Genomic DNA, 26,591 nt, shown 5'->3' with positions numbered 1-26,591 from the left:
ACGCACAAGTTACTCTTTTTTTTCAAACTTCACTTGTGAAAAACACCCCCCCACACACACACGCTGATTCGTCTCTTTTAATTTTAAATAAAAGCGTGTGAGTTTCAAATTCACCGGGAGTTTCAAAATAAAGAACGCAGACACCAGGAGAAGCACAGAGGAAGTTTAATGCCGTCCACTCTACAGAAGAGTTAATGCACCGCTTTAAAAGTAGGGGTATTCCCCACAGAGAGCTTACCACCACCTTACAACTAAAAGCCAACCTCTACCCGGCGAGAGAATTCCAGGCAAGGGGTAGGCAGGACAGTCCAGCATGCTCACTACTGAATACTGCCCAGCAGTACAAGATGCCAGGTTTAAAAGACAAAATCACTTATGTCAAATATTGTTTGAAGAGGCAAAAAAAAAAAAAGACTGGGTAGTATTCCAAGAGCCACTGCTGAAAGACAAGCAGAATGAACTATACAAACCAGAGCTGGTATTCATAAAAGAAGATCAAGCCCTGGTCGTTGACATCACAGTTAGATATCAGGTTAGAAGGTAAATCAACATTTTTGGCAGACGCGGCAACAGAAAATGTTAGGAAACAGTACCATCTAAAACATCAGGTGTGGGAACTGACCAAGGCCAATATCATTAAATTTATAGGACTTCTTCTAGGTGCACGTGGAAAATGGTATCAGTGCAATTACAAATGACTAAAACAACTTGGACTCTCTGGTTCCCAGCAAGAAAAGTTAGCTCATCAATTATCAAATCAAGCTTTATTCTCTTCAGTGGACACTGTACACCTGTTCACTAGCAAAACAAGAACCGTTGTAAAATCTTAATATTTTAAGTGTGTTATATGATGATTTGTAAATAAATTGACCCTTCCTTTCTACCCAAGACGAAAGCTGGACCCCATGGAGCTACTGAGGGCAACAAAAGCTTGTAATAACGAGGACAAGAGTAAGTAGGGACTAACTTGGGCTTGGTATCATGACATGTCACCATTTTTGCCAAAATTGACAGTTACCACCAGACTTTACCATGGTGGACAGGCCACCTATATTTAACCCAGAAGAGGAACACGTATATAATTGTATATGCTAGATAAATAGCCTTTGACACCATGAACCACTCCCACATCATTTCAGCCCCTAATAAAAAGGGCACAATCACATTATTACTCTGATTACAAACCTGTATTGTAACATCAGTACTGACGCTGACTGAAGAATGAACAGTCAGAGCTCATCAGGATTCGGATGGGTGTAAAACAGGCTGATCCAGCATCCCCACTATTATTTAACTTATCTGTGTCCCCCTTGCCATGAAAATTGGAGGAGAAAAGAAGCAGCTTCCAATGCTGTTTGAAGAATGTAATAGCTACAGCTTTTGCTGACGACCTGGTGCCATTAAGTAGGTCATGGGAAGGAATGCAGAAAAACACTGAAATATTGGATGTCTTCTGCGATCTAACTGACCTCAAGATGCAAGAGGAGCAGCACCACAGCTTTTGTATCCAGCTGATGAAAGATTTGTATACCATCAATGATCATCCCACATGGATGATTACCGGCACCCCCTCAATATGATTGACCCCAGTAGCTCTGAAAAGTACCTGGGCCTATGTATTGACCCATGGGCGGGATATCAAAACCAGAACTACTAGAGAAAGTGAAGGGATGGTTACAATGGATAGGGAAGGCTGCATTAAAGCCATTTCAGAAGGCTGACATCTTGAAAGGATATGCTATCCTTTGACTGATGTACCTGGCAGACCAAGCCGAGGTGAAAGCTACATACCTAGAAATCCTTGACTTGGCAGGGAATGGAAGATCTTCCAGCAAGTACCTGTGACGCCATCCTGTATTCCAGCACCCGGAATGGAGGTTTAGGCATTACCAGGCTCCTGGGCTTGATTCCCAGGGTACAGGTCCGAAGACTAAGAATTACACAGTCTTTCGATGAAGCAAAAAGAACATTTGTTCACCAAGAGGGTATCGAGAAAGAATTTGAAAAATTGTGGATTGCAGCAGGAGGAGATGGGAAAGATTTCATCTGTTTGGGACCCAAAACCGGTTATGGTGATATCAGAAAAGTTTGGGGTGAGGAACCACCCGCTCCAAAAGTCACCCTTCCAAGGCCCTGTAACTGGCAAAACAGGAATTTGAGAATTGGGACCAAGCTGGTTTCCCACGGCAGTGAATTTCCAGCTTTGGGAAGGATAAGATGAGTAAGAACTGGTTAGAGTTTTATAGGTGCATTCCCCACAGAAAGCTTATCGTGGCATTACAGCTAAGAGCTAACATCTACCTCACAAGAGAATTTTTAGCAATTTGCCATGATATCCTGAAGAAAATGGAATTTTCTGCTAAGTAATAACAATGAACCACGTGAGCCTGGCAAAACAGAATTTGGCAGCCAGAGAAGAGAGCTGAGAGATAGGGAAGCATTTGTTTTATGACTATATCCTTGAAGAACTCTGAGACTAATAAAGGGAACATCCTGCCTCGAAAGACACCGAAAGCTGGGTGATATATAGTCAAGGACGAAAATTAATTGGGATGTTGGTGAGAATTAAAACTAAGTGTCCTTTAGGTGAACTATCCTCATTATAATACTAAAAATTACACCTGTAGGCCAGAAACCCCCCTGCTCAAGCCCCTCACTCTCTGAGTATGCGTGGTAAATTTAAAGGGACCCATACCTTTAAGGTGAAGTGGGAAAGAAACTTATGCAATGAGTAGCTGACGGGCAAGAATATTCGCAGTTACTGACAAATTTAATACATAAATACCTTGTAGTTTCTCAGTGTGGTGTGCTAGCTTTGTGGAGTTACCACCTAGCACCCGTCTTTGCGCAAAAATGAAATTCATAAAATACCCCCACTCTATGTGTAGTTTGGTGTTTTGCACACTGGGTGACTGAACCTGCTTTTCAGGAAAACAGGCAGACGAGAGTCAAATCAAGTCCTGCCGGCATTGTCAGGTGGAGGACAAGTCCTGCATTACTGGATGCTGCCCAGAGGCGCAAGGGGCCAGGATGAAAATGCAAGATCACTTACGCGACTTGTTGCCACAGGAGGCCAAAAAGGACTGGGTACTATATTCCAAGAGCCGCTGCTGGAAGGTGAACAACATGAATTATATAAGCCAGACCTCATATTCGTTAAAGGCGACCAGACTCTGGTAGTCGACATCTCTGTTAGATATGAGAGTAAGTCAACGTATTTGGTGGATGCAGCAGCGGAAAAAGGTAAGAAATACTAACACCTAAAAGACCAAATTCAGGAACTGATGAACACTAATATTAAATTTATGGGGTTTCCTTTAGGAGTACGTGGAAAATGGTATCAAGGCCATTATGAATTCCTAAAAGAACGAGGACTCTCCAGATCCCACAGGAAAAGTTAGCTCATTGTTTATCGAACTGGGTGTAGTTTTCTTCAGTGGACATTGTGCATATGTACCTTAGTGAGGCACAAACTGTTGTAAGATCCTAACGATATAATGTATTGTAAATGTGTTATTTAATGACTTGTAAATAAATTGATTCTTCTTATCTATCTACCTAAGGGGAACTGGACTCCCCCAGAGGGTGACAAAAGCTTAGATAAGAGGGCGATAGTATGTAGGGAGAAGAGGGGCTCGGGATCATGACATGTCATCTATCCTGCCAAGGACAGTAATCACCAGTCTTTACCAAGGTGGACGGGCCTCCTATACTTAACCCAGAAAAGAAACAGGTATAATTTTATATATGTTCGATAAACAGCTGTCTTTAAAATTCAAGGAGAGCTCTCCCCTTTCTGTGTTTCACACCAGCTACGTCAAGTCTGGTGAGATTCTCATCCTGCTTTCTCAGAGTGGCCAGCAAATACCAGTTAAGCCTAGTTTAACAGGTGATATTGCTTCTGAATCTGTTTAAGTCTCTGAAAACCAGTTTCTTCATACATTCTTACAACTGGAGAACAAACTACTACATGTAGTCTTCAACAGTACTGAAAACATTTTTGCAAAAAAGGTATTTGGTATTTACATCTGATTCTGAGTTTTCTTCAGCTATGAAGAACACGGTGTACATAGAAACTCTGCGCGCATTTAACATACACAACAGTTTATAGGAACTGAAGTTGACTGCTGTATTCAGTACAATAAAAATATATGAATAAAACCTAAGAGCTGACAGTAGAACAAAAAAGTGTGGTTTTTTTTTAAAAAAGTAATTTTTATAAAAATTATTCTGCTTTTTCCTTGTCAGGCTGCAGCCTCAAAAAAAGCAATTAGTCCATCTTGATCACAGCCATCCAGAATTTCCAGAAGAAGAGGAACTTTAGTTTTCACATTGGTGCCTTTAAACTTAAATTTATCTATGAAGAGATCTGTGATCATACCTGCAAAGGTAAAATCCCAGGACTTATTATTTCCCTTGTTTTCATTATCATGCGTTTTCATTAACTGATTACACACCAACTATTCTAATTGATTCTGGGTTTAGAGACAAGACGCTCATTAAACCTCATGTTTTAAACAATGATTTACTTTTAAACAAACCCAAACCACTGTTAGAACAGCCCAGACTCCAGCTTCATTCCAAAGCGTGTATTTCTGCCTTAGAGTTACCCACATCTGGAACACTAGAAATAGGAACTATCACAGGATGGGCAACGAGGACGCTGCTGACGCTGTACACACAACAGCTTGTTAAAGCTGGTGTCTGGCAGAGAGTCTGAGCTGAAAGCTGTACGGGGAACACCAGAGGTGGTTAAAGAATTTCGTTCACTAAATCAGATCACCTCCTACGAGTCCCCCTTTCACCCCATGTGCATTTTTCTGATATTTTGCAAAATTTCCCCACTCAGAACTTAATGACTCATTTAGCTTGTACACATTCTTAAATTCCACCCTGAATTTGAATATGATCCTTACTCATGTTCATAAATACAAGGATCATCCGAATATAAGAAGCTGTCTATTAAACAAAAAGTAGAAAAGCCACTTGCAAATAATCCTGGTATTTTCATTCTCAGTGATACGCTTGTGATGCAGTGATGCCAAGTCGATTTTAGAAGTTCTCAGGTGAACAATTCTTGAGAACCTTTAGAGAGTTACTCAAAGTCTGCAGCAGCATACAAGCCACTTCCAGTACGTGCTAGGCTTTACTGCCTCACCTTTAACTTCAGACTTTCATGATCAAAAACATTATGTAAATACGCAACCTTGGCCGTACAACCAAGCAGACAATATATACTTAACGTACCTATTGTTGTCCTGAAGCCACCCAAACGTATCCACTTACCAAATTATTCCAATTCTACTAATACTGACTTTGTAACTATTTCAGTCACGTCCAGCATGCTCTCTGGACATTAAGTTGCATTTAATTAAAAAGTTGAATCGATCAACAAACCATAAAGTCTCTCGAGATGTGCAGGTTGTCTCTTGTACTCCTCAAGCAGCTGATCTGCCTCTTCCAAAATGCTGCGGTATTTTGGTAGCAGGAAGTCCACATTTCCTTCGTGAACTTGTAATTCCTCAAAGACATTTTAAATCATAAGAATTAGCAGCAGTTAAGTGTCATAAAAGCATAAAAGTAAGAAGAAATTAAGCTTGGGTCTGACGGGAGGAAGCACTTCGGAGACAAGACAATCCCCTTCTAAACTAGCAAGAGTTATTTTCAGAGTGCCTCATTTTCTCATCTCCTAATGAAATGCCAGATGTTACTTGTCACTTCATAGCCTAGATTCTCAAAGTATTGCAGCTTCCAGCTATGCGTACTGCCAGAACAGGATCATGCCACTGCCCAGCCCCTGCAGAACAAAGCCTGAGGAAGGCTCATTTTTAGAACAAGTACATTCCTAGAAAGTGTAGCATATGATGAAGTCTGAAGGTAAAAGTAAACTCTGACAGTATCACTCAATTTGTGACAGCAAAAAGTTTTAAAGACCTCTTCTAAAATGCCCCAGTCTACCATCAGACTAATTTAAGATGGTTGACAGTATAGGCATTTTTATCCCCCACAGAAAAACTCTTATTTTCTAGACGAAAGGTAATTATGCCATGCATTGTGACTCTGCTGGGGAACAGCTTTCATCAATCATCAGGTTATTTTACTGCACACGAATAAGCTATTAGCCAAAAAAATGAGCAACAAAAAAATTTGTCACAGAAGATTTGCTGTCTAAAGAAAGCCTAAAAAAAGCAGATGTGCAACATCATCATTATTGCACAAGCATAATGTGCATTCAGAATAAATTCTCTATTATTCTCCACCTCCCCAGTTTGCCAAATCAAGCCCAAGTACAATACTTTTAGTGACAATAAAAGATACACACTATTCTTGTTGGTAGCCAGTTTTTCTATTAATTAAAGAGTTCTGACAACAAGGATTTAATTCCCCCAAAGGACAAAAGAGAATTGGTTGTCCATTTTCATCTCCCCTCAAAAAACCAAAGCCAAAAGATGACGGCAAGTTTTTGACAGTAAAATCCTGGTTGTTGGAAAAAGTCCAAGAAATGAGACAGGCTGCCTAACCGGTACCTCCCAAAGACTAACGGCTGAGGAAGGTATTAAGCAAAAGATTAATAAGCAGATAGTTCAGAAATTATGACACGCTGGGGTGAAGTTCCAAAGCAAGGAAGCCGCATCTGGCCTGGACGATCATCCCCAGATCTAAAAAACTTTTAAAGGTTAGTGGAGGTTTGAGACGAAGAAGGAACTGGCAAATAACAGGAGGCAAAGGGAGAACACTAGGTGATAAAGCTGGCTGCCTTCTACTGTCCGATTTAAGCGCCCTCAACACCAGTCAGCAATCCTACATGTTATTCACTAGTTATATAGTACAAATGGGAATTTTACCTGAAGAAGTCTGTCTCCTAGCTTATTAAAATACACGTCCTGGGAATAGAAACGGAGCAGATGCCAGTATGACACACACCTGGCTTGAGCCCTACAGCTTGGTATCTGACAACATAATCCCCCGGGAAAATCCTTCCACAGGAGTACTTACTCTCAGAGCATCTATTAAGTGAACCTTCTTGGCCAACAGCTTCTGATACTCTAATTTAGGGTGGATAAGTTTTAACGTGTGCTTCACAGACTCTTCATTTACATCTAGTAGGGAGTAAAAAAAAAAAACCAAGAAGCAAATGAATAATACATATTCCGTTTGTAAGAATATAAAATGAAGTCAAGGGCAACAAAACAGAGAAGAAAGTCTTACCATAAGATATGTTGAGATTAATCTTCCTTTTAGTAGCCTCTTTGGAAAGCACATCTTTTAGGATGGAGATTGTAGAAATGTTGTCAGACTTAAAACATCCCTCACCTTTTCTACAAAGGAAGAAAAACTTTAACTGAATAAATTTACACACACATGCATGTATTAGATTTGTCCCTACGTTAAAATAGGCAGCCTGTAGATTAATGCCCAAATCAAAGCAAGCAACCTCTATAAAGGTCATAACGATCCTCCATCTGTCAGGCGGCTGTATACACCCCTATGCTCTTCCTTCCTTCCCAGTGTAATCTTGACAGAGAAGAGTTTGTTCCAGTAAGCGAGGCAAAGCAGTACACACAAATCTCAGGTATACACAGAGCTGTTATCTTTATTGTATGGCCCTAAGGTTATACAAGTAAGATTTCTGACTGTATTCATTCCTCCTAAGTTTTATCACTGCAATACCTTGAAGACAAACCTTGAAGCTTCAATACCAGAAGGGAGAAAAAACACTCTCCCCTTCCCCCCCAAAAAACACCACCCAACAACTTTCCACATTCTGAGCAGAAAATGCGTACAGTAGGCTGGGAGCAGGCTGGAACCTGCATAATTGTAACAATTAATTTTTCCGTATTCTACAGTTCTATTTTCAGGTGGACATACGTAATTTGCTGAAGGAAGATCTACCTATTTAATTTGAGAACAAAGTATTGATCTTAAACACAGAAATTATATTTGCCTAATACAAGCTGCAGAAAAAGAAAGTTTTCAGTTTAATGCTTATCGCATTTTTGTTTGCATGAGAATTAAATGCCTTTGAAGTTATTTCTGCTCCTTGATACAAAAAAAAAGAGGAAGTTAGAAAACAATAGGCATTACACAATAATTTCACTGTATTGGTTGGCTATGTTCTTTAAATTCTAAAGCCAAGCCATCATCTTAAAAATATATCAAGCCTTTCCTCCCTGCCAATTTTGTTTTTTGGACCAACTTCAAGAAAAGCCCTATTCAGGTTACAGAGTGCATCGATACTGGGTAGTGCTCACCCCCGGCAGTGCTTGACAATCCTGTTTAAGAAAGGCTCCTGGTCTTTCTAATGATAGTTTTGGTGGGGCTGAGGGTGAAGAGGGGAACAGCTGTAAGTGTGTGAAACAGTACTTGCAGACTGGTTCAAGAAAGAAAAAGACAAAAAAGCCCCAGCATAGTCACATTGTGCTTTAGTAATCGTATTTTACCTGTAAGTACTTTCCAGCTGAGTACCCAGGAAGGTGTTCTGAAAATAAAATGTGACGCTTTCTCCAGCGGGAGTCTTTTCAGGCACCTCAGGCAAGCAAAACACAACCCACGAGTGAATTTCAGCAAAACTGAAATGGCCTTTGAGCGTCAGTGTGTTCATGGGTCTATGAGATGAAGAAATTAAAACAAAAAAACCATAGTTAATAGTTATGAAGGAGGGGCCCTGCCAGTGCACTGGTTATTCATATGAAAAACAGTTTAGTTCCACATGGTGGTTTCCTTTTAATTGACAGCCTGTAAAAAGTCCGCTATCTGGCTAAGTAGTTACGTATTGCAGATTACAGCGACTTTCCTGTATTTCAAGACAAAAAGCTACACGCACATTCACGCTCTATCTCCTAGTAGGCAGGCCGGACCAGGGTAAGTAACTAGCTGGAAGTTTTTGACATATGCCGTTTCAAGTTGTTAAACCTGAAACTTATGACAAAAGTAAATAACTGACAACTCAGCAAATATGACCAGGAGCCTCAATAGTCTCCCATGCTGTAAAAACTGCGGACACAGCACTTATATCAAAAACGAGGCATAACGGAGCTCATTTGCACATAAAAGCATTTGGTATCATTCCTTCAATCTTTCAGTTTTGTTTTGAAGCAAGCAATACCTTGGTGGCAGTACAAGATGTTAACTGAGGGTGGGGAAAAAAAAATCAAGCAGAAATTGCATAAGTTACCAGGTGCCTAACAAAGGGATAAGGGGAAAAAACCAGCCTTGGCTCAGTTTTGGAGCCAAATTAGCTATGGAAAAGAATTACATTAAAAGGGTGGAGGGGAAAATAAGGCTGAAACTGAAAAGATTGCGGTTACTAACACGGGAGAGTTTCCTTTCTGCCACACCCTCAGCTCTACTAACAGACGGGGCTGCACTATAACCCAGGTCAGTAAAACGAAAAATGACCTGAAAACAAGGATAAAGAATGGCAAGGAGAGCAGGAACCCCTTAAATCCGCATTTTCTGTCAGAAACCCCATGAAATGGAACTACAGGCTCAAAACTGTAGGTTGGGGGTTAGAAATGACACACTTAAAGTTACAGAGTAAACACTGTTTCAGTTGCATTGTGTCAGTTTTTCAAGAGAAAAGGGGACTAACATTTCCTTGCAAATACCTGTCATGGTCAATAGAATGAGTTCTCTGATGAAGTGAAAGCGGTTTAATTTGATATTGATGAACTTGGCAGGTTTTTGGTTGAATTCTTGGAGTTACATATGCTTGAAGTGTCCCATACTGTCCTTCAATCGATCGAACCTGTAGAAATAGAAGCAGAACCCACAAAAAAAGAATGAAAGGGAAAAGATTAATTTAAGACAATTTGGAAAATCGGTGGATATTTGAAATATATTCAAGAAAGACCAGAGTACTTCAAGAATATTTAGAGTACTGTAATTACTTGATAGTGCCACTAAAAATAGAGCAAATCAAGAATATTTTAAAACTAGATGAAGTAGTGTCCAGTGAAGTGCTGCCATATTAGATGAATGAAACATTAAGAAAATAAAACCCGCTAACTTACTTTCTGATCAGTTAAAATAAAAAGTCTGTAACTTGCTTCTAATTCTTCAGTGGCCCCATTCTTTTTTCTTTTTTAACTAAGGAAAAAAATACATTCTGTAGCAGTTGGCAGCAAAGAATAGATCAAAGAATTTAAACAAGTAAACTGAATTTCAAAATATCTGTTAATCTCTTCATGACAATCAAAGTTCTTCCTGAGCGATTTTTGGAAACAGAAGAGGCCAGATTTAAGCCCAAGTCTCAGAACACCCTGAAGGCAAGTAGGTGCCCTCCACACCTCGGAGGACACAGCAACACATCCATCACCTCTCTGCTGAGACCGCAGACTGCCCTAAGAGCTCCGCCACTCACGCAGAACTGACGTGAAACAGGAGTGTCCCACCTACAGCTCCAACAGAGCTGTGAAAGTAGGTAGAAGAGCTACTGAAACAGCTTTATACAAACAGAAGAGCAGACTGGAGCTCAAGCATAGGTTTGCTTTATAACCTTGATTACGTCCCCTATTTTATAGGGTCTCAGAACTCAAAAAGCAGCATTTTGCAGGAAAACTTCAGTGTTTTTAATAAAAATAAGTTAGTAAAGAGTTCTCTTTGGAAATAAAATCACCAAGACTTAAAAATCATATTGTCTGCACATGCATAAACAAATCACAAAAAGAGAATGAACTCCACGTGGCAGGTGTAAATCACTGGAGATCCTCAGTGCGCTGCAGTGGGGTGACAGTAGCGGCTGTGCAGACTGAATCCATCACAGCAGGATCCAAATGCAAGAGTTTTGATTTCACACGGCACTATGACGACACATAACTGCAAGTTTATACGTGTTTTTAGTGAGAGAGTAAAAAGAGAATCCTCTTTTTGTGTATGAATGCACTTGATTGATTTTTCTTGTTTCTCTTCACCTTCTATTTTCAATACTAAAGGTGGCCAGGGTCACATCCCTAAAATAAGAGAACTGAGACACAGGGAGATGAAGCGACCTGCTCAGAACCAATAAGCACACTAACGGCATGTCTGAAGAAGGGGACCTGGGAAATAAAAAGTCTTAATTCTGCACTCTAGGTCCATTATCGCGACCTCATCAAAAAACAGATAACCACCCCCAACTTCCCCACATTTGATGCACCTTACGCAGGCTTAAATTTCTAATGATAAATTTTTGACTGGGAGTTTTATATAAACAAACGCCTATCGGATTAGGAGGCTGCAGTGTTAGGTGACTGCATAAAAAGAAAACCTAGAGCCTGTGTGCATGTTGAAGATTTTCCTAATAATGATTTCCTTCATTATTTCCCCTGGTGGTAGCCACAAAACATGTGAATTAGGTGGATCGTTAAAAATAAACCCCCAAACACCCCCATGCCTTAAGTATAAGAAGCATGGAGTGACCGGATTTGCTTCCTCTCCAAAATACAAATCCAGCCTGTATTCCCTGGTTACTTCCCAGCGTAACTTCCTTCAAACACTTCCGAGGACAAACAGCGCCAGACCTTTCTTTCCCACACCTCACTCCAAGTTCCACACACTGTCTCCACTATCAAGTATTTTCACAACCTGTGATTTCCCCACTGCTTTCACCTCAGGGACACTCAAGAAGGACCCCAGGCTCTCCTCTGAAGTAACACATTTTTAGAAGCCTTTAGAAACTCCACAGACAAATAAAAAGGAACACAAGCCCCAGATCAGAGGGTTCTCAGGAAACAACCAGCAGCAGAAACTGGACTGATCGTTCGCTCAGGCTAAGCAGTCAGTCCAGGTAGAGATCTCGCCATTCCAAAGCAGACATCTACATAGCATTAATGTATTATGAAAAATATTTTGGAACATTTTACCTTAAGTTCAAGTCTCGTAGTATTTGCTTGACATCGGTAAGTCGCCAGGAGAAAGTTGCTATTTGGCTGTAAACAGCAAAAAACCCAGAAAGATAATACAAAACAGGTCTGTGGTTCAGTTGTATGTTCTGAGCCTTAAGTCCAGCCCCCTTAAGCAAAAGAAAAATTTCTGCCGGTCTGTTTTAACTGTAGACATGTAAAGTTCTGGCTATTTATGTACAGCTATTTTACAGAAGTTAAATACAAAAAAGTAATCTTTGGTTCCCTTGAATATTCCAGTTAATTTTAATTATGGTAGAGTTTAAAAAAATTCTCTATATAAGGATAAATCATCTGAAGCTTCTTATAGTCTTTAACACCACCATAAAAAACACAGTTATCTACTACAGTGTCAGACTGCCTCACTCATCTACAATATTAGTCCAACATCCAAAAACTAAAGATTTGTAGGAAAACACCTACTGGTGTTGCATCGCCAGTAATTCTGTAAGTATTTCAGTTTATAATTATTTTATAAAAAATGCACTTAAACATATGACTCCCCACACGGCACAATTTTCATGTTCTAAAGTGATTTTGAAGAGACAAACTAAGTAAGAAATACAATGTTCTTCACCTAAAATTACTTTGAAGTAAATGTATGTGATACTGGCAACTCCAGAGAAGAGACCAATACGGCACGGGTCTTTCACAGTCCTGACCAGGCAGGAAGAGCAGCAAGAGAGCAGTTACTCCTGGATCCTTCAGCACATATTTAGCTTCGCCTTATGTCAGGACCTGCCACAAACTTCGAATTCTGCAGTATGTCTAACGAAGCTGAGGTCTCCAGCGTTACCAAATGAGTAGTTTAACTCAATATATTTAAAATTACAAGTATATAAATCCAAGTTCTGTTTTTAATATACAGGATTAAGAGCTTTCATTATGTGATCTCTATAAATACCTCTTCCGTTTCACTTACCTCAGAATCACAGCTGCTAAAACTAACAACAGCAGAATTTTTATCCACATCCAGCAAGTCTATTGGGACATCGCTCTGCAGAACATATGAGGAAGGAAAAATAAAGAGCTTAAGTTCCTGAGTAGCTTCTAATGGATTTATCCTCTAACTGTCATCAATTATTTTAATAAGGGAAAGGCAACGATTGTTTCATCCAAGAGGCAAAGGCCTAACAGACGCAGTTTACTACTTAATCCCGGAATAACATGATGAGCTTTCTCTAATTCTCCTACAGAGTCCTGAACTCCTGCGTGGCTAGCTCACAACTTCAGCATAAGATGTGTAACTATCGTTCAGACATGACAGTGTATTCACAGCTTTCAGACATGAAAGTATACTTCATACATATGCATGAAGTACAGTCACGATTGAAGCATTTCCCTATTTTAATAGGGGGATTACAATATTCATGCAGGAAACCACGGATCATATTACATAATTATTAATGACCCTTTTACTTACCATAACACTTCTGACACAGACCACTTCTCATCTACATGTGTTTTCACCGCAATTAAAATTAAATCTAACACTGTTTTAAAAACGAGGTTACAGGGTATTAGAACGATTAACTACTTGCTTTGGTACTGCTTTAGAACTTCACAGAAGCGTCAAGAGACATTGATAAATATGCCACATCCTAAAAAAAATATTTTAAAAACAGTTGTATTGTCTTCTCACAACAGAGGAACACCAGATACTGCTTTCTATTTCTTTAAAGAAAAAGCTATAAGTTTTAAATGCTACATTAGGTTCAGGGCTAGATTAAACAATTTCATTATTCCTCACTCAGCTATGGAAACAGCAGACACTACAGAGCTGCACGTTAGCTGTAGCTTAGCATTTCTCTAATAACATCCTAATTGAAATTGCTCTAAAAATAGAAATTTTTATTAAGAAGTGAGAAATGAAATCCTACAGTAGTTCTCTCCCATTTATTACAGCAAATTCACCTCACAAATTCCTCCTTACAACTTCTTCTCCCCATGCATATCCCAAAAGAAAGTAACTCAGTACCACGACTCTTTCTGACTACCAAAGGTAACATGAACTTCAGCTGGTGCAGGGGGAGGAGTAACTAATGAAGGCTGCTCCACTTGCCCGGGATGTTTATCAGCAGTTGCACACAAATCAGCTGCTGTTCCATGCTCCCAGCGTACAGGTGGCCCACACCACTTGGAAATTCATTTCCCATTACAGAGGGTACTTCAGTGGCGAGTGAGAATCTGCACCTCATTCAAGATTTACTGAGTTAATTTCTATTTAAATAAGGATGGACACAAAAAAGCACACACAAAAGTTATGTGGAAACCTAGTACAGCAGGCACCTTGGTCTGTTTTGGTAGTGTGATGTTGCTCTGTTCAATAAAGGTTTACGTTGTATTTGTTCCCTAACATTTACAACAGTTACTTCAACACTGCAAGGCTATATGCTTCAATTCCCTCTTGTAACGATTCAGACATTTAAAAACCCATATACTTAAGATATTATAACTCAGCTTTTTAAACTGGAAAGTCTCTGAATGCCTTACTTAGATATCAAGAAAGCCAACAAGAACAAAACTGCACTCACCTGTACCAGGACATTATCTATCGCTGTCTGCACCTCCAAGATGAGGCTGTAGCTAGCATCATCCTTATTTAATGTAAACTTGTCATTCACACTGAACGCAGGTACTGATGAAACAGCAGTACTGGACTGAGAGGACTGCTGGTATTTTTCACGTTCCTGAAGTACTTTAATCTGTAAGTGTTCCAATTCATTCCTAGAAGAGGGAAACCACATGTAATGTCTTAAAATAAAAAGAAAAACTATAAAAACTACCCTAGAAATTAAGTAGATTAAGCTTGCGAGGCAATCAGGTTTATCTTCTGTCCACAATTTTCCAACCAGAAGTGACTGGTGACTCCCCTTCCACACACATAACAAAAATAAAATATAAACTGTATCACATGAAAACGTAGCTTCTGCTGTACTTTGCCAAAAGAGATTTCGATGAGTCACAGGAGAAGACAACTTCTTCCCTTCAAGAGCACAGTGCATTTTGAATGATACGCTAGTGACTACTTTCCTCCCATCATTTAGAAGCTATAAGCAGCATGGAAGAAGGGAATCTTATCTTGCTGATGCTGAGGAAGAAGGCATTAAGACATCATCATGTGAAGGCAAGCTAGAAAGAGACTGCAAAATGAGGCTGCTATTAATTTCTACTTTAAAAAGGTTCGATTCTACTTCTACCTACATTAAGGTACAGAAAATCCAGTGAGATAGGAAGGAAAGACGACATTTCAGCTTTTACCATTTCAATTCTTCCATTTAAATGTCCTTCCAGTGCAATTACCTTAAGGATGAAATCTTGCTCTGCATTTCTTGACTTAATTTTAGTTCTTCACCTGATCCACCTTCTCTATGGACAGGTTCTGTAGTCAGTCCTGTCAGCCAGCCTAAACCAACATATGAAGTTTAGATTCCTTATAAGCTATAAAGAGAAGTCTACACTCAGCTTTTGTATGTGTGGAGAGATGTTTGTTCCAGAGACTGGGTAGAGAGAATTGAAACTTTAATTTAATCCTTTCTTTGGAGGATTAATCTAGACGCTGAGCATGATTTTTTTTTTAATGGGTTTCATTCTTAACATACAGATTGGAAAACATGACTTATTCTTTTTCATGAATCCCTCTGCAGCAGTTTTTATCCGAGTGCTTAATTTTTTTCCCACCTCTGTTTCTCTGACAAAACCTTGAATTATTTACAGTACTATAGTTGACAAAAAAAAAAAACCAAAAAAAAAGCTGTGCAATGTGTTTATAGCAAACTAGATGTTGCACAGTGTGCTCTGAGATCGAATGCTGACAGCTGAAGTGGAAAAAAAATAATCTTTTTGTTTACTTAATGACATTTCTTTCCAAAAGCAACTACTAACTGATTATACGCTGACACCTCGGGTATGGTATGCAGACTTGAATGTGTGCTTATCGCTCTAGTTAACTCATCTAATGCACGCAAACAGTAAGACAGCATTATTATAAAACGCACCACAAAAGCTGACATGTCCGCGATCTTTCACATTCTTTAGTTATCTCCTTCAAGTACCAAAAAAGCCCAATTATGGAGCATGAACTTTCAACAAGCCGCAGAAGTTCTGTTGCTGCCAGGCTTCAAATGTAACTTTTACTGCTCCCGGCCCTACTTTTGCTATCTGCCAACATCAGCTGAACTCGCGCTACTGCACATCCTACCACAGTTTGCCTTTGAAAACCCACAGGTGAACGTGGGCTTTTGCTTTTTTACTTTCTTTGATGATTCGCAGATCTTTACTACATTCCCACTAAAAGAAGCCCCAGGGGACTTTGGCCACAGTATTGCTGCAGCCTGTCATACCAAAACAATTCATGAGGTGAGGTAATAAGAGTTTTTTAACCATCCAAAGACTATTTAAAAGCGGCACTTGCACACCATCATTTCTCAATAACCGAGAACTGTATCTTGCCAAAATACATGACTTTGAACACAAGAGGTTTCTGCAGGCTAATTTTTTAGCACTGAGGATAACCGAAGACAGAGAATTAGCAGTATTTCAGCTCCCAGCAGTTAACACGCAGCGTGTTTATCATGGCCTTTGCAACAGTCAGGCCAATAGCTCCAATCCTACAGAAGGGCTGCTGAGACACCTCACACGGGGAAGCTTTATTTTCTACTAAAAGCAGAATCAACCCCATTTAAAGCCCTACGAAGCTGAAAAGGAAGAAAATTACTTAAAAGCTGGGGGGAAAAAAAAGATATGCATGTCTATCAATATTTTTAATACAAAAAAAATTTATAAATAATTCCTTCGGACATAACTTATTCATTATTTCATCAGAGTTAGGCAGCAGATTACACCAGAGAATAACAAGCCGCTGTTACACAGCGGAACACATTATGAATATCTTAAAATACAGAAAACATACTTTAAGCACAGGGAACATTTTTTTGAAGTATAAATACTAAACTAGAAGAGTTTTCAACAAAACATTATCCTGGTTCCAGTCAGAACAAACACTTTAAGAGACGTGAGCTGCACTAACAACACAGCCTGCTTCATTTTTATCACATTACCATAAGCAACATTTACTGGGTAAATGATATGAAGCTTACCTGAATATGTAGATGCTAAAATTTCATCATACCCTTCTTTTCCTACGCAGCCACCCTGGATTGATGCGATGCTCTCTGACAAAGCCTTCAAATATATACATTCAAGCAGAGGGAAATATCACTGCACTCATTTTAGAAGTTTGGGGTTTTAAGGGTTGTGCTCCTCCTTTTACCTGCATCACAAAATACCTACACAGACCTACAAAAGAGTAAGCTAGCCGATGACTAGCACAGCTAAATTGGGGTGTTTCAACAAACGCATTCCGATTCTACTCTGCATAACAAAGACATTAAAAAGCAGTTTAAAGCAAAACACTGATGGGCAAGAGTTTTTCCAGCAGGAATTAGCAATCTGACTGAAGGCTGAAATAACTGTGGATCAAATCTATTCTAAACAATTCAAAACCAAAGTAATTATGCTCAGTAAAGTCCTGACAGCTTAAATTTATTATTTTACATGTAAAACACAGGCTATACACAACATGGGGTTGTTTTCTCACGGAGAGAGAAGCACTGCATTAGGTTTCACCCAGGAGGGACTTCAGTAGTCAATAGAGCCAGAACTTTAACATGCCCTCTACAGTATTTTGATTTTTGCTCAAATCAGGACCTTCTGGTTGTTAACTATTAGGATACTGCTTCGAAGTTTGTGTTGTCAACATTACAGAGCTCATCAAATTAAAAACAAAACACACACTTTCATAGTAATGATCTTGAAAACACTTTAAGTTTTGAAATACAGACTTTTTTTTAAAATTAATTTTTCCAGCAGAGAACAGTATGATGAATGTGGGCTTACATGATCATATCGAAGGACAGGATCATCTGCACTCTCAAAGGTATAGATTTCTAGCATACCATCATCTCGTCCAATGAGTAATTCTTTAACTCCATCTCCCAGAATGTCAAAACTATCAATACATAAGATACCTAATGAAAATGAAAACAAAACCGTTTGCTTCATCTTTATCCGTATGACACAAGAATGCACAGGCCACGTTCAGTTACATCGATTCTTGGTCAGCTTTCAAGGTGTTATTAATGCTATTTCTGGATGAGTCCACTAGAGGACTGAAGTCTCCCACAGAATCCCAGACTGGCAGGGGTTGGAAGGGACCTCTGGAGATCACCCCGTCCAACCCCCTGCTTGAGCAGGCACACCCAGAGCAGGGGGCACAGGAACGCGTCCAGGCGGAGTGTGAATGTCTCCAGGGAAGGGACTCCACAGCCTCCCTGGGCAGCCTGTGCCCCTGCTCTAGCACCTGCACAGGGAAGATTTTTATCATGTTTAGGTGGAAATTCCCATGTTCCAGCTTGTGCCCATTGCCCTTTGTTCTGTTGTTGGGCACCATGGAAAACAGCCTGGTCCCATCCCCTTGACACCCACCTTCAGATATTTATAGGCATTGAGAAGCCCCCTCAGTCTTCTCTTCTCCAGGCTGAACAAACCCAGGTCTCTCAGCCTTTCCTCATAAGGGAGATGCTCCAGTTCCCTTAGTGAAAAGCACTGAACAGAAACCCCTTCCGATGTTCAAACAGCTTACTGTTAAGGGGTTTAACCCTCCCTCATCAACATTTCCCCAGGTGAACTATTTGTCTGTCCACACTACTGTAAGTTTGCCAGTTGAAGACGCAAGCATTCTTTGTTTCCTATAATTGACCTAAAGCTATTGGTAAACGGACTACTATGAATTCTGGCTGAGGTGACAGAAAGAGGGTTCGGACTTGTGCCAGACCTGGACTAGGTACTACTACTTGGCACGTTAGCGGGCAAACCCACTATTAGCACAGGTGGAAACAGCCTATGATGATTTATCATGTTTCTACAAGAATTAATACAAAAAACAAGTTGGAATTTAACTTTTATGACTCCTTCATATCTCATATGAAGGGTACAGGCATACTAGGAAGCATTTTAAGAAAATAATTCATCGATAGTTTTTGAGATAATTAAATTTTAAAAACATATATGTATTTTTTCTATTCCCAGTCTTCTCCTTTACAAATGAGTATGGGTTAATAGGTGCTGCACAAGCAGCACACCAAAGCTAAAACAGGGAAAGTGTCGTACTATGCTCTGATTAGTTAAGCCTCACTATGGAGCTTTAATGTATGCCTTATTCCACCTTCAGACAAAAACCCTCATAATGGCTTTTAAAAAAAGAAAAAAGAAAAAAAAGTCTTGCAAGGAAGATGCTAACCTTTCCTCTGAAGAGACTTCAAGACCACTGAACATCTGAAAAATCTGGCAGGTATAGCTGCACTTAGAAATAGTCACCAAAACGATAAAAACCTCAAGTAATCATATGCTGTTTTACAAACGCCACTTTAAAAATACTGTAAAAACAGAAGCATGCTAAGGTACTGGAAATAATACAAGCAGAAAACCCAAAGGCAAACTGATTAGAATTATTTATAAGAAACTCAGAAGAATGAAAGAGATCTTACTCCTATTACTATCACATACTGACATAATTACAATATCCTCCAAAGTATCTATGAATAAGATTTCCTGATTATTCTACTTGTTATAAAGCCTCAGATATGCTGGAAAGCTAGAGTGAGAGACTGAAACACATACCTCCTCTCTTTCTTTCATTTCCAATTTCCCACTTAGGTATAGACTTGGAACCAGTGATCTGGATAAGACCCAGTTGACCATCAGAAGTTCCATACACAATTTCTTCTCCAGAATCACCTAAACACGTAAATTGAATTTAGAATTGATTAAACCAGGTACGCCAGTTTAAAAAATTTGAAATGATTTTGTAGTCACACTCTACAGCCCAAGGGAAAAAGGAAATACTAACATTAGTGTTGTGTAACAGAACTGTCAAGCTTTAAAAACAAAACCAAAAACATGAAAACCACACCTGTTCTGGTAATTTCTTCATGGCTATCACTTGACTGTGTATCAGTGCCCCCCTGCACTGGAGTTATGCCTAAACACCATTCATAATCCAATACTTTACATTTCAGCAAAGAGAGGCTATTAAATTGCCTTTACAGACAAGAAACAGAGATGCAGAACAGCTTCCAATAGTGAATGTTGTGCCAAGAATTAAGCAAGTAAGAACTACTTTTCCAAACCAGCTCTGAATGTCGCTGTCACACAATCTAACTCAAACTAAATTAAGCATCAGATTAACATACTAAAGCGATTTCTGTTAGGTTAGAACAGATTAGCAAGAAGGATGATCAAACTATTTTAAGCCTGATCCTTCCACAGTCTTAGTTTATGTGAGCTCTACTCAATATCCTCAGCCATCCACGGACGGATGCATCTAGTGGTTCTAGTTATGGAAATCCATGGGTGAGAGAAACCCAAACCCAGAACGTTGACATGGCCCCCAAAGGTCCAGTTTGCATTTACATAATGAGACTACCTTCTATCTCACTGCTCCTGTAAGAGCCTTTCAATTAAACGTGACTATAATTTACAACTGTTCAAACCAGTCATACATGTGTGTATACATGTAGTTGTATGTAAGGAATGACTTCACATAGTCAGTTTTTCTGCCGCATTTTTAACATCACCTTAAAAATCAAGGCAAGATGTAATTAACGAACACAAGCAATAAAATCTTAAAAGTATAGTAAAATAAGATTATTTAGCTGTGTGTATATTCAAGATCTTGTTACCCCCATTCCCGTTGTTTAGAGCAAGAACAGTAGGTGGTCCAGGAACCTCTACTTCATACAGTAAATCAGATCCCTAAAGACAAAGAGAACTACCTTGAATGAGTTTTGTAACAAAACAAAACAACCAGCCAAACAAACCCACGCCAGCCAAACCCTCAAAAACCCCCAAAACACCAGCCACAAACCAAACCCCCACAAGGACAAGGAGAAAATTATTATGGATAATAGTGACAGATACACTTCACTTATACAAACTCCCAATACCTACAGGAGAACCATTTCTATGCCAAAACACAGTGAAGTTTTTATAAATAAAACACAGGACTCTTGAAATGTGTTATTATTAAAAACAATCCATGAATTTGTCTGGTGAATAGATTTGTTAAACCACGTAATATCATTCAGATTTGTCGCAACAGTAAATTGTGAGAGCAAGAATTTCCGAACTGATAAAGCCTTACACATCTAATTCCCTTACGTGAGCACTTTTATAGTTAGAAGAGACCAATTTGTTATCTACTTCCACCTATGAATTACAAAGCCTATCTACAGTGTTTTTATTAATCCTCATTTTGCAAGTTTATAATAATGGTTTTCCTTTAAAAAAAAAAGTACCAGCATTATAGACAGTAACACTGCCAAGTAAAATACAGTATGCTTATCCTCATAATGTTTAAGCCACGTTGATATGCCGAGTCCCTTAAGAATCGCTCCAATTCTATGGCATCAATACATAAAACATAACCAAGCAAGTTTTTTAACCTGTAAAACTCTGAGGACTCTGTCCTGACACGCAAGTACCGGCGTAATGCAATTCACTTTATCTACGGGAAGGCAGAGAACATCGTTGATTTTATCTCCTGACAGGTAGTAGTGCTGGTCCTTGCAGTCGCAGTAATGGTTATAGATATAGCTCGCACAAAGAAAGAGATCTGCTCCTGAAATATGCCTGAGAAAGAGAAAGCACCTCCTGTAGCACTTCCCCAGTGTAGTTGCAGTGACAGCCTTTTAGCCCTACTACACGCACACACTATCGCTGGCGGATTCAAGGCACTAGTGAGCCCCGCAAGCTGTGCCAGCTATTAAAAAAAATTTTCTTACGAATGCTAAAACCACAGGATTTCTATAGCTCTCAAATTTCCTATTTTGTTTTCACGTAAAATCCTAAGCATATGTTTATAGAAATTTCCTTAATATATTTTGAGAACATTCATCCTTCTCAAGCCGGTCTATATATGGCAGCATCTTACAACCCTATCCAAAAAGGAAAATAAGTTTGTTCCTGTTCTGCTCCAGGAAGAGCATACGGACATGATACACCATGGCAATAACCCCAGCTCTGCTCACCTGCATTCGCGCTGACGCGAGCGCCTCCAGGCCCCTCCCAAGCCCCCACACGCCTTCTGAACTTCACCACGGTTTTCTAAGTTCCTTCCTACACATCAGGGCACACACTAAAGGTGGACTGGCACTTAGTGTTACCTACAAGCACCCTGGATGGTAAAGAATTATTTCATAAGAATCATCAACAACCTGCTACGGCTATGGAAAAAATGCAAAATATCACACGTACATAGCTTTGATGCTTTCAGTGAGGTTAGTTTCAAACGAAAGAAACTGCTTCCCTCTTTTTGTGAAACCTCTAACTTCTGATCCTGTAGCCACAAAAATTTTCTCCTGCGGTGTATTAAGCGCTCCTCCCAACTCCAGTCTTGTAATTTTTTGGCCTGGCAACGTCTTGAACACCGTCTGTAAGTAGAAAAGCGATTTTCATAGTCACAATATCATATTTATGGTAATCTTTTAACATAAAGCATAGTAAGCGTGCTTTACAATTTCTGGCAAAACTAAGATGCCATGGATTACCTGCAGACAAAATTAATCGGTATGTTTCTCTTCAGAACTGCAAAGCAATCGAGCATTTTATAAGTCAATAAATATAAAAAGTTGTAAAATATAGTAAATTAATACTTTATTATTTCAGTGTTATTCATCCACAGGAAAACTGCAGTCCTGCTGGTAGCTGTAAGTTTTTTGGTTGTTTGTGGGTATTTTTTTTCAAAAAGAACATCACACATACACACTCCCTTCCTCTTACACATTGCATTCTTATTCCAGAAGATGACATAGATTTTGTATTGCTATGGGGTCCTTCTGAGCTGGCTATGAACTTCCTCAAGGGAGGGGGAAAACAAAAAGAGAAGTTTTTATTAAGCTGGGCATAAGCCCAGGCTCATAAAAAACAGTTTGTCAAAATCCCTTAAAGTGACTGACTTAGCGAACCGCTACAGGTTTTTGTCCAGTCACAGTAACTGAGTATATCTAGAGCTAAAGCCCAACCAAACTGCAATGCAAAAGGTGTTAAAACGAGGGGTTTTTTTTTGTGATATACACTGCTGTCTGACCCTACAACTGCGGAGGACCGCGTGCTTGTCCAGGCATGAAATCAGCACACCCTCATCATGGCTAGGTATCAGACCGCAGCCCTACCTAGACACCTTCCACAGGTAGCTTATTTCCCATGTCAATAGAAACAGACTTTCAAACTTCATTTGGAAGAACATTTTTAAAATAAAATTTTAAATGGAACACTTCCACTTACCACAGCTTCCCCTTTTTTTATGCCAAAACACGTAATGACTCCATCCTGATCTCCAACAACCACCTTCAAAAGTAGAACGCATCGTTATTTTGTATTACAGGGACAAATATTGTTTAAAATATGCTTTTCCTAGATTAATCACATTTTGCTGTATTTAAGTACTTCAAATTCTATGGTACTTAATTTACACAGCCATATGTAATAAAGTCAGATAAACCACTATAGGTAGGACAATAAAGCCTAAGAACTATAATTTAAGTGACAGCATCTACAGTCCTTTTCCTGCTGGGCTTTCTGCTTGTAGTTCCAAACACCAGCAACCATCAGGTGGAAGCTCCAGAAAGGCATATTTCGGAACAGTTGTATTTTCGTATTAATAAAAGAAAAAAAATGCGCTGTTGTGTCTATGGAGTTTTTCTAACTAGGCTTCCTTAGCTTGAACTTGTATTGAGGAAGATTTTAGAAAGGAATACTTATACTAAAGTGTCAGCAAAACAGAAATGGAGGAACATGCAAAAACTTCTGTGCGGTTTCAGCAAGTTTTATTCCTTATTGGTTCTGAAAGTTTTCCAGAAGCAAATTCGGACTTTTTTTCCCTGTTTTCCCCACAGTTTTCTAAAGCGTTCCAAGCATTTGGTTCCCAAGTTATTCCCTACGGCGGCCTAAGTAAAGAAACCCCGAGGATGCTGCGCGATGTCACGAGGGGAGGCTCCACGCCAGAGGAGGAGGCCGGTACCTTCTGCGTCGCCTTTCGCCCGGAGGCGGGAAGGAGCCTCATAGTCTTCTGGGCCGTCACTCCCACCTGTGGGCAGACACAGGCTTTAGCCGGGCAGGCCCGGGCGCCGCTGGCCCTGCGGCCGGGGCTGAGGGCCGGGGGTAGGCGCGGCGCTGCGGGGCCGCCCGGGGGCCTGCGGAGGGACGGCTCAGCCCCGCTTAAGCCCGGTTCTGGAGCCGCGCGCCCGCCGCCCCCGCCGGGAGGCGCTTCCCGAGGCGGCCCCGCCGCCGGCAGCAGCGGGACCGGGGCTCTCGTCGGCCCCGCTGGAAGGGTCCCCCGGGGCGAGGGCGCGGCGCCGCGGCCAACAGCCCGGGCCCACCTGGAGGTAGTCCACACGGGCCAGGCTCAGCTCCATAGCGCCGGCGGGCAGCGCCTGCCTCCCGCCCGCGGCCGCCGCTCCCGTTACCGCGGCAACCTCAGAGCCGCCTTCCCATTGGCTAGCCCTGACGTCGAAGGGGCGGGGCCGCGGCAAGACGCGCACCCCGATTGGGCAGTGCGCCGGATGGGGGCGGGCTCCGGGGCGCGGCGGCTGGGGGCCCCGGGGAGCGACCCGCGGCCTGGCCTGAGCCCGGCTTAAGCCCGGCCTGAGGGGGCCTGGTGCGGCGGCCCGTCCCAGGCAGTCGGAACGGGCTGGGGTCTCCGGACCTGGGTTCTACCACGTAACTCAGCCTTGGGTGGCAAACTACCGGGAGAACATGGAAGATCAGTAAAGTAGGAATATTTTATTTAACAATGAAGCATCGGAGGCAGTATTTAGAACAGTGTAACAAAATACCGGCCCTGCACCGAGCCGGAATTTTAAAAAAATCATTTCTACCGCATAAAGAGTAGCTTTGGGCTGAGTTCACAGCGCCTGTCACAGGTGGTGTTTAAAAAAAACCCTCTAGTCCTTCCTCTTGAAAGTAAATAATGCTGAATTAAGAAAGGTGGTCATGGGTACGTGTATATACATACATGTTAAACAGTGCTGCTACAGTTACATTCACACTTACCTGATTTTCATTAATTCTTTGTAATCATACCATGAGTTCTCGCCTTATACACACTACTAGCGTCACTACTAAAGAACAAAGATTTCAAGTAATCCCCCACGGTTCTCTAGTCAATTTATGGTATCATGAAAACTGCTATTTGTACCCAGTTGCTGCAAGGACCACAGTACTAGGCTGTATCTGTTATTTTCACTTTTTTTCTTGCAAATTTAGTGCAAAGAATTCTCAATATGTATTCATAAACCTGTTGAAATATCAGCAATTCATACCATTATACCTTTTTAACACATTAAATGCAAAAAAAACCAAACCAAACAACAAACCAAAGAACCAAAAACAAAACAGGATAGTTCTTGCTTTGAGACAATTAAAATGAAGAGCGCAATCTTTTTGTGGTGAGTTAATAAAATTTCCTAAGACTACATTCCAGAGAAGCTGTACATAAAGTTATTTAGTGCTAAAAATCTACAATACGTTTTTCAAGTATAAGATACTGAAATATTATTGCCAATAAATAGTTGTGCTGTAGTCAAAGCCGTGGTTCATTTGTTGAATCATTCACATCGCAACATATTCGGATTTAGTTTCTCACTGAGTTTATGTATTAAAATTGCTAACTCTTCTGTTGCTTGGGACTTATCCTCCAACAGTTCATAGCGAAGGCTGGAGATATCCTGTTTGATTTCCTTTAATTCACCTGTATGAATCATTAAAAGAAATACGTGTTAGCCAAGTTTAACATTCATTCAATACCATTAAGTCACATCAATGCGTATTTCAGATTATTATAATCTCAAAATGTTCGTGGGAGCAGGCACAGGGGTGGGGCAGGAGGCTTTACGTCGTCTTCATTCTCAATGAGACGGAAGCGTGTTTCCAACCCCTCAATAGTGCCAAAGCTATTTTAATAGTCCATCGAACTCTAATGTTGTGCTCCACCTCTACACAGAGCAAAGGTTCAAAAAGCGCTTTGCATAGGTTAATGAATTAATCACCGCAAAATCGCTGAACAGCTGGTAAATATTAGTATCCCTCTGAGAGAGAGAAAAGGAAAAGATATTTTTTTCTGAAGGGATGTGTCAAGATCACACAGGAAAAGTGTGGCAGAGCTGGCAATAAAACTCACAGCTTCTGAGTCTCTCTCCTCTTCCTTACCAATATCCTTTGAATTAGAAAAAGTCAACCAATTTAAAATTATGTTACAGTTTGACGCAAGTACAAAACACGCATTTAAAAGAAAACAATTGTCAAGGCCAGGCTCATTACAAGCAACAGCATGTTTTCCATCATAGGATATTCAGTTCAAAAGCAGCAGCTTTTTAAAGTATTCAAACACTATTCTTCCAGCAAGCGTACGGTATGCGAATTCTCACACAGTATCCACCACAGGAAATGATTTGTCACATATGAAATTAAAGACTACAAAAGAATACCTAAATTCCCTGGTGATGCAAAACAGGAGAAAAAAAATCCCTAGACTTATGTGTAATATAGCTGCAGTGCGTGAGAATGCAGACGTTTCCTCATTAGCATATAGCAGGCTTCAAAAATTGGATCTTCAAAGGCTGGATCCATACTTTGGGTACCAGCGAGATGGGC

General features: G+C 40.3%; 2 protein-coding genes across 4 annotated transcripts in view; both read right to left on the bottom strand.

Annotated features, from left to right (window-relative positions):
* Positions 1-149: 149 nt before the first annotated feature.
* BBS7 (Bardet-Biedl syndrome 7) lies at positions 150-24,425 on the bottom strand. The gene is made up of 19 exons (XM_064450519.1): positions 24,320-24,425; positions 23,962-24,027; positions 23,226-23,288; positions 22,197-22,372; positions 21,386-21,572; positions 20,624-20,696; positions 19,563-19,679; positions 17,781-17,911; positions 16,982-17,066; positions 15,186-15,288; positions 14,417-14,609; positions 12,805-12,879; positions 11,844-11,909; positions 9,609-9,748; positions 8,442-8,606; positions 7,210-7,319; positions 6,997-7,100; positions 5,398-5,521; positions 150-4,381 (listed from the first exon to the last, which is right to left on the bottom strand). The coding sequence occupies exons 1-19, from the start codon at positions 24,353-24,355 to the stop codon at positions 4,245-4,247; spliced, it is 2,151 nt and encodes a 716-aa protein (XP_064306589.1). The 5' UTR covers positions 24,356-24,425; the 3' UTR covers positions 150-4,244.
* A 285-nt stretch (positions 24,426-24,710) lies between these two features.
* Positions 24,711-26,591, bottom strand: part of TRPC3 (transient receptor potential cation channel subfamily C member 3) — a 45,385-nt gene continuing 43,504 nt past the window's right edge. For 2 of the 3 annotated variants that reach the window (XM_064450515.1, XM_064450517.1), the window contains one exon: positions 24,711-25,689. In XM_064450515.1, the coding sequence (XP_064306585.1) occupies positions 25,547-25,689 (143 nt within the window). In that variant the 3' untranslated portion in view covers positions 24,711-25,546. Of the gene's footprint in view, positions 25,690-26,118; positions 26,155-26,591 lie in introns of all 3 variants that reach the window. The other variant, XM_064450516.1, reaches the window with a different exon arrangement.

Source organism: Phalacrocorax carbo, chromosome 4 (assembly GCF_963921805.1).
Source record: "Phalacrocorax carbo chromosome 4, bPhaCar2.1, whole genome shotgun sequence".
NCBI lineage: Eukaryota > Metazoa > Chordata > Aves > Suliformes > Phalacrocoracidae > Phalacrocorax > Phalacrocorax carbo.
Note: the sequence above shows the minus strand (reverse complement) of the source record. Positions and strands in the feature narration are given on the sequence as shown.

What these genes read in the sequence shown, in the direction of transcription:
- BBS7 (XM_064450519.1), bottom strand. Translation starts at nt 24,355, where the DNA reads ATGGAGCTGAGCCTGGCCCGTGTGGACTACCTCCAG. An exon ending in ACTGAAAGCATCAAAGCTAT is followed by an intron (nt 21,573 to 22,196) that starts GTACGTGTGATA and finishes TCTCTTTCTCAG; the next exon opens with GCATATTTCAGGAGCAGATC. An exon ending in TCTAAACAACGGGAATGGGG is followed by an intron (nt 19,680 to 20,623) that starts GTAACAAGATCT and finishes TTACGTGTTTAG; the next exon opens with GTGATTCTGGAGAAGAAATT.